The 12,493-nt window shown below is 40.3% G+C and overlaps 1 protein-coding gene across 6 annotated transcripts in view; it reads right to left on the bottom strand.

Moving 5' to 3' along the window:
- Positions 1-5,998: 5,998 nt before the first annotated feature.
- piezo1 (piezo type mechanosensitive ion channel component 1 (Er blood group)) overlaps positions 5,999-12,493 on the bottom strand; it is a 394,374-nt gene continuing 387,879 nt past the window's right edge. For all 6 annotated transcript variants that reach the window (XM_068049232.1, XM_068049233.1, XM_068049237.1 and 3 more), the window contains one exon: positions 5,999-9,461. In XM_068049232.1, the coding sequence (XP_067905333.1) occupies positions 9,212-9,461 (250 nt within the window). In that variant the 3' untranslated portion in view covers positions 5,999-9,211. The remainder of the gene's footprint in view (positions 9,462-12,493) is intronic.

The following is a 12,493-nucleotide window of genomic DNA, read 5'->3' as shown; positions in this document are numbered from 1 at the left end:
TCTTGCCCCACCCTCACTTTATTTGCTTAAAACTTATTACATTTCTAACCTTTTCCAGTTCTGATGAAGGGTCACTGAGCTGGAACGTTAACTCTGCTTCTCTCGCCACCGATGCTCAGTATTTCCAGCATTTCTTGTTTTTATGCCAGATTTCCAGCAGCTACAGTATTTTGCTTTTAATTGAAAATTGATGTTGCATTGACTGTAGCAGCCTCTTAGGGGCAGCATTGAGTTATGAAACATACAAATTCTGCAATAAAATTTCACCACTATAAATAATGTCATTTAACAGAATGTGGATACATGTGTTTTAATCAGTTTTTAATATTGGCTTTCAGCATTTTTGATTGAATATCTTGAAAAACACGAGTATTTTAAAATTGTGTGCCTATTTACATGGTACTGACCATGTTTTGTTTCACTGGATTGAACAGATAAAAACCAAACTTACACATATCTATCAATTTTCTGATGCAAAGCAGGCAATAACCACTGCCCAAATCAGCAACCCATTTTACGCACTACCTGATTTTTGAATTCAATGGAAAAGAAAATCAGAGTGCAAACCTGCCTGCTGATGTGCTCCCACCATTTAGTCTTGTTGCGCATGACAAATTTATATCCCAGCATATCTTAGAAGACGGGGGTAACTTGACTTTCTTGGCATGTGTTCTGGTTTAGGGAAAAGTGCAAAATTTAACTACAACTATGATTTTACTGCCAACACTTTTTCTATAGATCCTCATGTGAATACTAGCTCTTTCCTGAAGATATCAAATGGAAAAATATTTACATTATCAACTAATATTTTCAATGTAACTAAATAAGATTCGAGTGTCACCATCTGTATTTTAAAAAAACCTTAATGGTGACAAGGAACTGAATCTATTAAAATACTTGTGATTGAATATTAAAGGTTGTTCTTAACAGGCGATCTTGCAGAGAGGAGATGTGATTAGCAAGAGTGCCAGATTATATATTATGACCGGGGCTGGAGAAATGCACCGTCTTTCTGTAGTTTCACTTCTCCACGGGTCACAACATATATTTAAATGTTCTACCCAGTTACCGCTACAGCCAATTATATACTTCATTTTAGTTTCAGAATAAAAATCCACCAACCAGGTTTCTTTTATAATAAATTAATGATGCAAAGCTTTAACCCAGTTTGAAATATCAAAGTATAAATATTTAACCCTTCTAAAATAACCCAACCCACATGCATACACACACCAATTAAAGAAAAAATAAAGAAGCTTCCTCTGCAGAGATCATCAACTTTACAAAAAAGACAAAATACTTTGGCCAAATACTTGTTACTTCTTGAAGAAAAAGGATAAGATATGGAATGTTCCAGAAGGCCCTTTGGTCTGGCATCCAGGTACATGTCGACAGCTGTCACTGGGATCTTTATGGAGCAGTTTTCAGGCGACGTCGAGGATTAGTCTGGCAGGCGTTTCTGGAGCATCACTGCATCAGGGGTTTCAGCTATCACACTGGATTCTCAGGGTTTCTCAAAGAGGTGGAACAGGATGAGTTGACTGCTTCTCACAGCAGGCTGCAATCCCAACTGACATTCAAACAGTCCATGCCCCAAGTCAGAAAGCCCAAAACTCATGACCACTATAAACCTGGATATGTGACTTCTCTGTAAACAACCCCAATAGCCAGCAAGGCTCTTTATGTTTATTTAGCCTTCATTGTCTCTTTCAGTAAGTGTTTTTTTAAAAAATCCAAAGTGTCCTTCCAATGACCCGTAAAAAAAAACACATCCATTGAATCTCTTCAGTCTTTCAAATGAACCAATTTTCACAATCTTTCAAAACTGAGTCCTCAAAAAATAATAATGGAAGCACCTTCATGACAATGTTCACACATTTAAGTGGTTTGCAATCTTACTCTTGTTAATTATAAATTACATTCCAATCGTTTGCATCTTCCTGTACTTTCTCTCCCATCTCCTCTCTGAGCTAATCGTGTCCATGAGATCCGCCTTTTGATCCTATTCCCACTAATCTGCTAATCACTTAGCTTCCCCTCCTGGTCCCCATGTTAGCTGATATTGTAAACTATTCTCTCTCTTCAAATGTTCTCCCTGTCTTCTTTAAATATTCTGTCATCACCCCTCTCCAAAGACGTGTTGTCGCCTTCCAAATCCGTTCCCATCTTTCCCAGAACTCCATGTTTGACTTCCTCCAATCAAGTTTTCGCCCCACCACAGTTCCAAAACAGCTCTTATCAAAGTCGCAAATGATATCCTATGTGACTGCGACAAAGGTAAACTTTCCCTCTTCGTCCTTCTCAACCTGTTTGCAGCCTTCGACACGGTTGACCACACCATCCTGCTCCAATGCCTCTTTTCCTGTTCCCACACAGTTACCTCTGTTGTTCCCCAAGGATCTATCCTTGGCCCCTTCCTATTTCTTATCTACATACTGCCCCTTGGCAACATCATCCGAAAGTACAGGGTTAGGTTTCACGTGTCTGCTGACGACACTCAGCTCTAACTTAGCACCACGTTTCTCGACTCTTCCACTGTTACTTATCCGACATCCAGTACTGGATGAACAGGAATTTCCTCCAATTAAACGCTGGGAAACCTGAAACCATTGTTTTTGGTCCCCGCTCCAAACTCCATTCCCTGGCTACAGACTCCATCTCTCTCCCTGGCAACAGTCTGAGGTTAAACCAGTCTGTCTGCAACCTTGGTGTCACATTTGACCCCGAGATGAGCTTCCGACCTCATATTCGTGCCATCACTATGACCGCCTATTTCCACTTCTGTAACATCGCCCAACTTCACCCGTCTTAGCTCATCTGTTGCTGAAATCCTCATTCACGCCTCCATTATTTCTAGACTTGACTATTCCAATGCACTCCTGGCTGGTCTCCAACTTGAGGTCATCCAAAATTCTGCAGCCCGTGTCTTAACTTGCACTGAAGTCCTGTTCTCTCTCTCACCCCCATGCTTGCTGACCTACATTGGCTCCAAGGCAAGTAATGTCGTGATTTTAAATTCTCATTCTTGTTTCCAAATCCCGCTATGGCCTCACCCCTCCCTATCTCTGTAATCTCCTCCAGCCCCACAATCCTCCTAGATATCTGCGCTCCTCTAATTCTGGTCTCTGTGCGTCCCGATTTTAATCACTCTGCCATTGGTGACCGTGCCTTCAGTCGCCTAGTCCTAAGCTCTGGAATACCCTCCCTACATCTCTCCGCTTCTCCATCTCACTTTCCTCCTTTAAAACACTCCTAAAAACCTATTGGTCATCCGACCTAATATCTCCTTTTGTGACTTGGTGGCATACTTTGTTTTGTAATGCCCCTGTGCAGCGTCTTGGGACATTTTATTATGTAAAAGGCGTTGTATAAATGTATGTTGTTGTTTCCTCAGTGTGCAACAGCTTTATTGCAGTTATCTGAATTTTTACAGGCTCCATCCTAACATTCACTAAATTGAAACAGATTGTCTTTGGGCTATGGATTACTGTTTGTATAGGACTAGAGTTATCTGACTTACTTTGCAATGCATTATGGTTTGGGGAAAATGTGCAAAATACTTTAAATAAAACTTCATCAGAATTTCATTAAACTGCAAATATTTTTCTATAATTCCTGTTGCAAATATTAGTTTCTTTCCTGCTAAATATAATTTAGCTAATGTCAGAGGAACAGAATTATGTGATTCTTCTGTTTTATAATACTCCGTGTTTAACAATGTACAGACAGCAGTGCAACTGTTTGGGCACTCAGTTATCTTTCGCTATAAAATACAATTGAAATCAATAAAAGCAATGATCAACTACAGCACATATAAGAGTTATTTTCTTTGCTGTAGGCAGAAACAGCCAGCTTGGAGAACTTCATTGACATGTTGGTTAGTGAAACAAACCTGCATCAAGACACTTTTTCAATTTTTGTCGGTTAGTTTTAAAGTTGTAAAGTTTATAGCTGCAGATATGCACGCAAGTCACTGAGTACATAATTGTGCATTGAATTTATAAAACAAACAAAATATTTTGCAAAACTGTTCACAAGTTGGCAAAGCCTCTTGCAAAAAAATTAAAAGGACACATTTTAAGACTGTTTCACCCTATGAAAGTCATATCTTCAGTCAGAAATTCAACAGATTAACTGAAGCATTCTAAGCGACCATGTCCATATTCTATCCATGCAACTTCAGTTGGAGTAGGATTTGTAGTTTCAACACCTTGAGCACATCAATTTAAAACATGGGAATTCATATTTTAAAAGACTAATAGTAATACATTGGCTTGGTAGTTATCGAAGTGTATTTAATTATGTGAAAAAGTGCAGTATTACTAGTGAACTCTTTAGTGCTTATCCAAGTCAACATATTAGTGTGAAATGCTAGCTAATGATGAAAAATCAGGCTTAAATGTGCTGCAGACACTGTATATAATAGATACTGTTTTTGTAGCCTGTATTTAAAAGCTTAAGAAAATTCAAGCAGAATATCATCACATATGCAGGGAGTTTTCTTAGTTATTTTTCACCCTATTATGCCTCATTTACTAAAACACTTGTCCCAATTTGAAAACAGCAAAATTGATGTGTGATGCTCTGAGATGGGTTTACATAAAATTTTACAGCTTTGTAAGAATGTGACAGGATTTTATATAGATGTGGTTAGTACACTAGTAAAATAATTGTTCATCTGTCCAAATAATGAAACACATTGAAATTATATTATTTTGGTTTATGTTCCTAATAATTGAATTTAAATTCCTATTGCTGCACGTGGTAATTTCCTGCACTGTCAAAATAAACTAATTTCAAGTTTACATGGCTGCAGCCTGCTTTTAAGGAAATTTGAAGCAATTTACACATACCTTCAAATGAAAACAGAAAAATGCTGCAAAACTCTTAGCAGGCCAGTTAGTACCTGTTGAGAGAAAATACAAATTGATGTTTTAGATGTGGGCTCTTCATCAGAAAGGTTGGGCTGGATTGCTGGAGGCAATGGGAAGGGAGACCAATGTCTTCCTGCCGCCATGGGACATCCTCAGCGGCAGGGGAATATCAGCAACGCAGCCGCCTGCCGACTCGAGGCGAGTGGCCAATTAAGGGATATTTCCTGCCCCCGCCGGCATTTTAGCAGCATCGGGAGGGGCCGCCATGTAAACCCTGGCAGCCTCCCGTGGGTGGGGAAAGAGGGGGTGTGGGTCATCCTTTATGGTTGCTCCATGGCCTACAAAGGGGTCCAGCGGCAATGCCCACCCCACAACCCACCCTACCGCCCCTAGCTGCGGTGCCATTGATGGAGGGTGCACTCTCCCGATCGCTGGGACCTGCCTGCCAAAATTTTTACCTTTCAGTGGAACGAAAATGGAAAAGTTTGCTTTTGAGGAGAGAAATAAAATTGTACAGTTACAAAATAAAACGCAGTGGTGAGAGCTTTCTTTTTTTCATAAGTTACTCAAAATAGCTCTGTGCGAACAGCTCTCAGTTTCACCATTCAGCTTTACATAAAGCGGCAAAAATTACAATTTAGTGTGTAATTTACAATTGTAATTGTTTACATTAATACAATTTATAGCTTCAGCTGTGACTTAGTTAAGGTAGGACCTAGTTTGTAAAAATAAATTTTACCTGACCTTCGAGGGCACCTCAATATGAAGGTGGCCTCCTGTTCCTGCAACCTCAGCAGTGGCCACCTTTCAGTGGCGTTGCCAGGCTGCCGACCCTCTGAATTGGCTGCAGCCAATACAATGTCGCCCAGGGTCTCGCCACCCACTCACATCAATTTTGCTGACTGTATTGAAATTGGGGCAAGCATTTTAGTAAATGAGGCATAATAGGGTGAAAAAGAGCTAAGAAACCTCACTGCATACATCACTCCCAGCAGCAGGACTACCTACCTTTTGGGAAAAATTCTGGTCGTTATTTCTAATTTTGGGCAAAATACATTAACTGATGGAAAGTATGCAATCAGGTGTACACAGGAAAATCAAGAAAAAAACTGGAAGACATAGAGTGCAGGAAAAGTCTGATATGGGAGCACCATATCTATTCTTTATCAAAATGAATAATTACAGATTCAAAATACATCTTGCTCTGGTAGTAAATTGACCAACAGTAGGGAAAAGAACATACATCAACATAGTTGGATGATCCTCATTGGAGTTCAGTTTCAATGTCATTTAAGAAAAATATTGATTTGCTCTTTTCCCCCCTCTGTTCCATTGTAATTTTTTTTTAAATTTGACAATAGCAAATTAAAGCAGCCTCATCAGTAACATGTCCATTTGCATATTTAAAAGTATAAACAATTGCATTATGATACCAGGGTGTAGATTTTTAACTTGCAACCTGGGTGTAAAAACTGGCATGTGGATTTGTCACCTCTTATACAAACCACTCAATTTCTATTTCCACTTAAATCAATGAGAATGTCCAAGCAAATCTATGTTCAAAAATCTGAACTTCCAGGGCATCTCACTGCTTAGCAACATTGGCAAACTTGTTTATTCAAGTCCTAGGACTCAGGTTCCAGACCTGATACAAATTTATTGATTCAGAAAGGAAAGCATTGAATGGATCTTTGGGTTCAAGAGCAGGTCTTAAACTTTCATACATAAATGCTACCCTTGTGCGGGACAGATGTGAAACAATGTCATATTTTTCACATATTTACAGAAAAGATGTTATGTCAGGGCCTGTTTATACTACAACTGAATCTGTAGACTTAACACATCATTCTTCACCTGTGCCATCCCATCACTTCAACCTAGTATTGATTCACAAGTAGTGCAAGACCCGTTCATGATCTTTGTGTAATTATAGTTAAAAGCCTGTACACTAAAAGAATAGAATGTCTGTAACAACCTTGTTATCATGGCATATTTGTACTGGATGCAGTAGGTGCAAAATAGAATCGGATATATTTTACAATATCCAAGCAGCAAAGAGGTTTCAGAACAGGAAAAATTATGTATTTAAAAAAATTCTGGGTTTTATTCAGAACCATTATTAACCAGGTTACCAAGGGGAGCAATAAACCATGAGCAATTAGGCTATAGGTGTAGTATATGCAGGGATAAATATTACTACTGCAAACATTGTAGGCAGACTCTTGTATCGACTACATTTTAGACTGGACCATATTCCCTTCGTAGCATTTACACATTTGGGTTTATAAATGAAGGTCTTAAGTGTCTTTTCAATTTCAAACCATTTCTTGGAGCCAAAGAGGAGGAAGCCTTATGGAGGAGAGTTAAAACTCAATTACTGGCCTGCAAATCTCTGCTCACAAAATAATTATGAACAAAATTTTAAGATTTAATTAGAGCCTTCAAAAAGGATTGCTTAATAGTTTGCTTTCCCAATGATTTAAAATTTTGCCTGAACAGTACAACTTTACAGAATTTTTGATAATTTTATGTGTGCTGTTTTAGTACAAGATATCCCACTTCTGTATTATTTGAAATGTACGAGATACAAGAAAGAGAGAACTTTCCAAATCAGACTAGAAGTGCCTTGTTTTTAAAGCTGTTATCCCAACCAGTCACAAACATATAATGCATTGGTCTAATGCAGAAAAATACAAGGAATTTATAACATTATCTAACAGCTTTCAACTCATGTACCAGACTGCTTGCTATTAAATCTTTTCCCAGCCTAGGAATCATGTTTTATTAACATAATGAGGAAAACATTTACAATCATTGCCATTCAAAGGACATCCTTAATTTAGAAAAAAAAGTGGCAATCTATACAATTCCCATTCACCCTTACCAATATTTTTTGTACATTAAAATAAAATCAGATTAGTGCACTTGGATATCCTATATTTATAATCAACCGCAACATGATCTTCAGCAGAAAGTAGTTGATTGGCCGGTTGCACAAAAGCCCCATTGATAAGTGCAGTGAAAGTTAATCTCATAAAAAATAGTAATTTTCCATTTACTACAGTCAGATTACCTCGAGGGACAACGGCTGCTTACAGTCAGAGGATCCTTCGGGAAGAGGACATGCATTTCCTTTAAAACATACATGAGGAAGGCAATGAGAAACCACCTCATGTACATTTTCCCTAGTCATATTGCTCATTTCTCATAGAAGTTAAAAAATGGGAGGCTCTTTAGAGCAATTGAAGAGGAAAATGTAGTATTGTGAGGCATGGAGAAATGAGCAGAGGACCTGCTTTTGGGCAGATCACCACTACCTGCAGTCAGATTACTCTGAGAATCAGAGGCACTCAGAAAATGATATTGGGTTGTAAATTCATCAACCATGAAACTGAGTAAAATAAACAAAATATACAAGAAAATAGTGATTTGATACTCCCTCTGATGTTGCAGTGTTTACATCGCTAATGTTGTAATATTATTGAATCAATCCAGCTTCCTGCTCTCAGTGTGCCAAAATCTCTGTGATCCTTTAACATCTTATTATAAAGGTTTTCATGAGAGTTCCCATTGGATTCTGTATCTATCTTTGCACTCAATGATGTTTCTGAATAAATGGTCTCCTGGCAACCACTCATTTCCCAAAAATAGTCCTAAAATAGTTAACATCTTTTTAAAAATATAAAAGTATCAATAATGCTTTTAGGTTTCTACTTCTTTGTTCGTTCATTACAGAACATGAACAGCTTTGCATTTTGTTGAATAGAAAGCAGAAGAGTATTGTCAATCTTCCTCGAGTTTCCACAAGTCCAATACCTGTAGACAATAGGTTTAGTTTTCCTTGTTTTGTGAGTAAATAGTTTGTACTGTAGCTCCGACTCAAACTAAAATGATTAGTCAAAATGAGTATTCAGAAAAAAAATAACATTGTTTTTCTTGGTAGAAGCAGATAGTGGAAACAAAAGATAGACCAGTTTCTCCTCGATTCAACATGTAGTCTTCAGCAATACGACATTGCCATAAATTCATTTCAGGTTTTTAAGTCAACCTCATCGAGTAGTGTTTGTGTTCCAAGACATTAAGTCCATTTTATTAAGACCAATGAAGGCAAGTAGCTCCCACATGAACAATTAAAGAGGAGGTAAAGTAGGCAAAAAGATTTTTGACAATCTGAGGTAACTCTTCCAATAATCAGAATGTGCACATTCAACTTGGCTCAGCCAAGAGGAGAAGTCAGAAACAGACAGACAGAAAGACAGAGACAGAATGAGAAAGACAAAGAAGAGACAGGAAGAAAGAAATAAAGAGATAAGGAGAAAAGAAGAAACAGGCATCTGTTAATCCTTCTCTCTAGTCCATTTAATCATTGTTTCAGGTGACCGGTATAAGAAGATCAGTTTGGCATAGAGCTCTTCCTCCACCTCCAACTCTCCATTCTCTCTCACAAGGAAGATATCATGGCACAGTTTCAAGATACGATCCACACAAGGCAGCTCTTCGAACATGATGGAATATGAGATTTCACTGAAGAAACCTCGCACAAACTTTCCAACAACCAGCACAATTGAGACGTAAAGACCCATTATTCTGAAAAATAAGAAAATCCAAAGTAAGAAAAGGCCATTTAGCTTGTCAATCCTGCTCCATCCAGAGGCCATGTATGATGGATTCTCCTCCATCCCACACCTGTCGATACCTTACTTTAGGAAACACTGATTTTCTTCCCTAATGTTCCCTGAAAACATTAAGGCAACTTTGTTAATATTTCTATAACCCTCAATCCTGCTTTACAACAAATATTGATCCAGTCCTTTTAGGTTGGAAGATTGTGGGTTTGAGCCACACTCCAAAGGTGAGCACATTATCTAGGTTGATGTTTCAAAGTAGTTAGTACTCAGGGATTGCTGTAAGGCACTTTCCTACATTACAATAGTGACTACATTTCAAAAGTACTTAATTGGCTGTGAAGCGCTTTGGGATGTCCTGTGGTGAAATTGCTATGGGTTGGATTTTGTAGTCAGTGGCGAAGCAACAGTGCTCGCCACTGACCTAGAAGAAAGCTTCCCACAAGATCTAGTGATCTCTGTGGCACAGTTTTCCACTTTCCAGATGCCAGTTTAAATCTGGCACCAAGCCAATGGGATCACCAGGCATCCAGCAGCACTGATAGCAGCCAGTCACATTGAAGTATTCTTCCAGACAGCAAACCAGGAAAGTAAAAGCCACTGAATCCCTTCACTTCTAATTTCTAAGTTTTACAGATAGCGAAATAAATAATTGGGACCTACACATGGGATCAAGATATAAGCTAAAATATCATAAACAAACCATCATCACAGATGCTAGACTTCAGCCAATGAGATTCACTCCATATGATATCAAGAAACAGCTGAGTGCACTGGATACAGCAAAGGCTGTGAGATCTGACAACATCCAGACTGTAGTGCTGAAAACTTGTGCTCCAGAACCAGCCACGCCCCTTGCCAAGCTATACCAGTATAACTACCTGACATGGAAAAATGCTCTGGTAAGCCCTGTCCACAAATAGCAGATGAATCCAATCTGGTCAATTACTGCCCCATCAGTCTATTCTCAATAATCAGCAAAGTGATGAAAGGTGTCGTTGACAGTGCTATCAAGCGGCATTTACACACGAATAAACTGCTCAACACAGCTCAATTTGGAATCCGTCAGGTCCACTCAGCTCCAGAACTCATTCCTTGGTCCAAACATGGACAGAAGAGTGGAATTGATGAGGTGAGGTGAGAGTGACTGCCTTTGATATCAAAGCAGCATTTAATCAAGTAGGGCATCAAGGAGCCCTAGTAAAATGGAAGTAAATGGGAATCAAGGGGAAAACTCTGCACTGGCTGGAACCATACCTAGGACAAAAGAAGATGGTTGTGACTGTTGGAAGCCAATCATCTCAGCCACAGGATATTGCTGCAGGAGTTCCTCAGGGTAGTGTCCTGAGCCCAACCATCTTCACCTGCCTCATCAATAGGGTAGGCAGTGACGTAGTGGCATTATCACTGTACAAGTAACCCAGAGACCCAGGGTATTTCTCTGGGGACATGGGTTCGAATCCCACCACAGCAGAAGGTGGAATTTGAATTTAATTAATAAATCTGGAATTAAAAGCTAGTCTAATGATGGCCATTGTCGATTGTTGTAAAAGCTCATCTGGTTCACTAATGTCCTTTAGGGAAGGAAATCTGCTGTCCTTACCTGGTCTAGCCTAAATGTGACTCCAGACCCATAGCAATGTGGTTAACTCTTACATGCCGTCTGAAATGACCTAGCAAGCCACTCAGTTGTACCTAATCGCTACGAAGTCAATAAAAAGGAATGAAACCGGACGGACCACCCGGCATCGACCTAGGCACCGGAAACAACAACGGCAAACCCACCCCTGTCGACCCTGCAAAGTCCTCCTTACTAACATCTGGGGGCTTGTGCCAAAGTTGGGAGAACTGTCCCACAGACTAGTCAAGCATCAGCCTGACATTGTCATACTCACGGAATCATACCTTACAGACAATGTCCCAGACACTGCCATCACCATCCCCTTGTATGTCCTGTCCCACCGGCAGGTCAGACCCAGCAGAGGTGGTGGCACAGTGGTATACAGTAGGGAGGGAGTTGCCCTGGGAGTCCTCAACATCGACTCCGGACCCCATGAAGTCTCATGGTATCAGGTCAAACATCGGCAAGGTAACCTCCTACTGATTACCACCTACCGCCCTCCCTCAGCTGATGACTCAGTACTCCTCTATGTTGAACACCACTTACAGGAAGCACTGAGGGTGGCAAGGGCACAAAATGTACTCTGGGTGGGGGACTTCAATGTCCATCGCCAAGAGTGGCTCGGTAGCACCACTACTGACCGAGCTGGCCGAGTCCTAAAGGACATAAATGCTAGACTGGGTCTGCGGCAGTTGGTGAGGGAACCAACACGAGGGAAAAACATACTTGACCTCGTCCTCACCAATCTGCCTGCCGCAGATGCTTCTGTCCATGACTGTATTGGTAGGAGTGACCACTGCACAGTCCTTGTGGAGACGGAGTCCCGCCTTCACATTGAGGATACTGTCCATCGTGTTGTGTGGCACTATCACCATGCTAAATGGGATAGATTTCAAACAGATCTAGCAATGCAAAACTGGGCATCCATGAGGCGCTGTGGGCCATCAGCAGCAGCAGAATTGTACTCAAGCACAATCTGTAACCTCATGGCCCAGCATATCCACCACTCTACCATTACCATCAAGCCAGGAGACTAACCCTGGTTCAATGAGTAGTGCAGGAGGGCATGGCAGGAGCAGCACCAGGCATACCTCAAAATCAGGTGTCAACCTGGTGAAGCTACAACACAGGACTATCTGCGTGCCAAACAGCATAAGCAGCATGCGACAGACAGAGCTAAGCGATCCCATAACCAACGGATCAGATCTAAGCTCTGCAGTCCTGCCACATCCAGCCGTGAATGGTGGTGGACAATTAAACAACTAACTAGAGGAGGTGGCTCCACAAATATCCCCAACCTCAATGATTGGGGAGCCAAGTACATCAGTGCGAACGATAAGGCTGATGCATTTGCAACAATCTTCAGCCAGAAG

This window comes from Heterodontus francisci, chromosome 17 (genome assembly GCF_036365525.1).
Source record: "Heterodontus francisci isolate sHetFra1 chromosome 17, sHetFra1.hap1, whole genome shotgun sequence".
In the NCBI taxonomy this organism is placed as follows: Eukaryota; Metazoa; Chordata; class Chondrichthyes; order Heterodontiformes; family Heterodontidae; genus Heterodontus; species Heterodontus francisci.
This window is presented reverse-complemented; position numbering and strand designations above follow the sequence as displayed.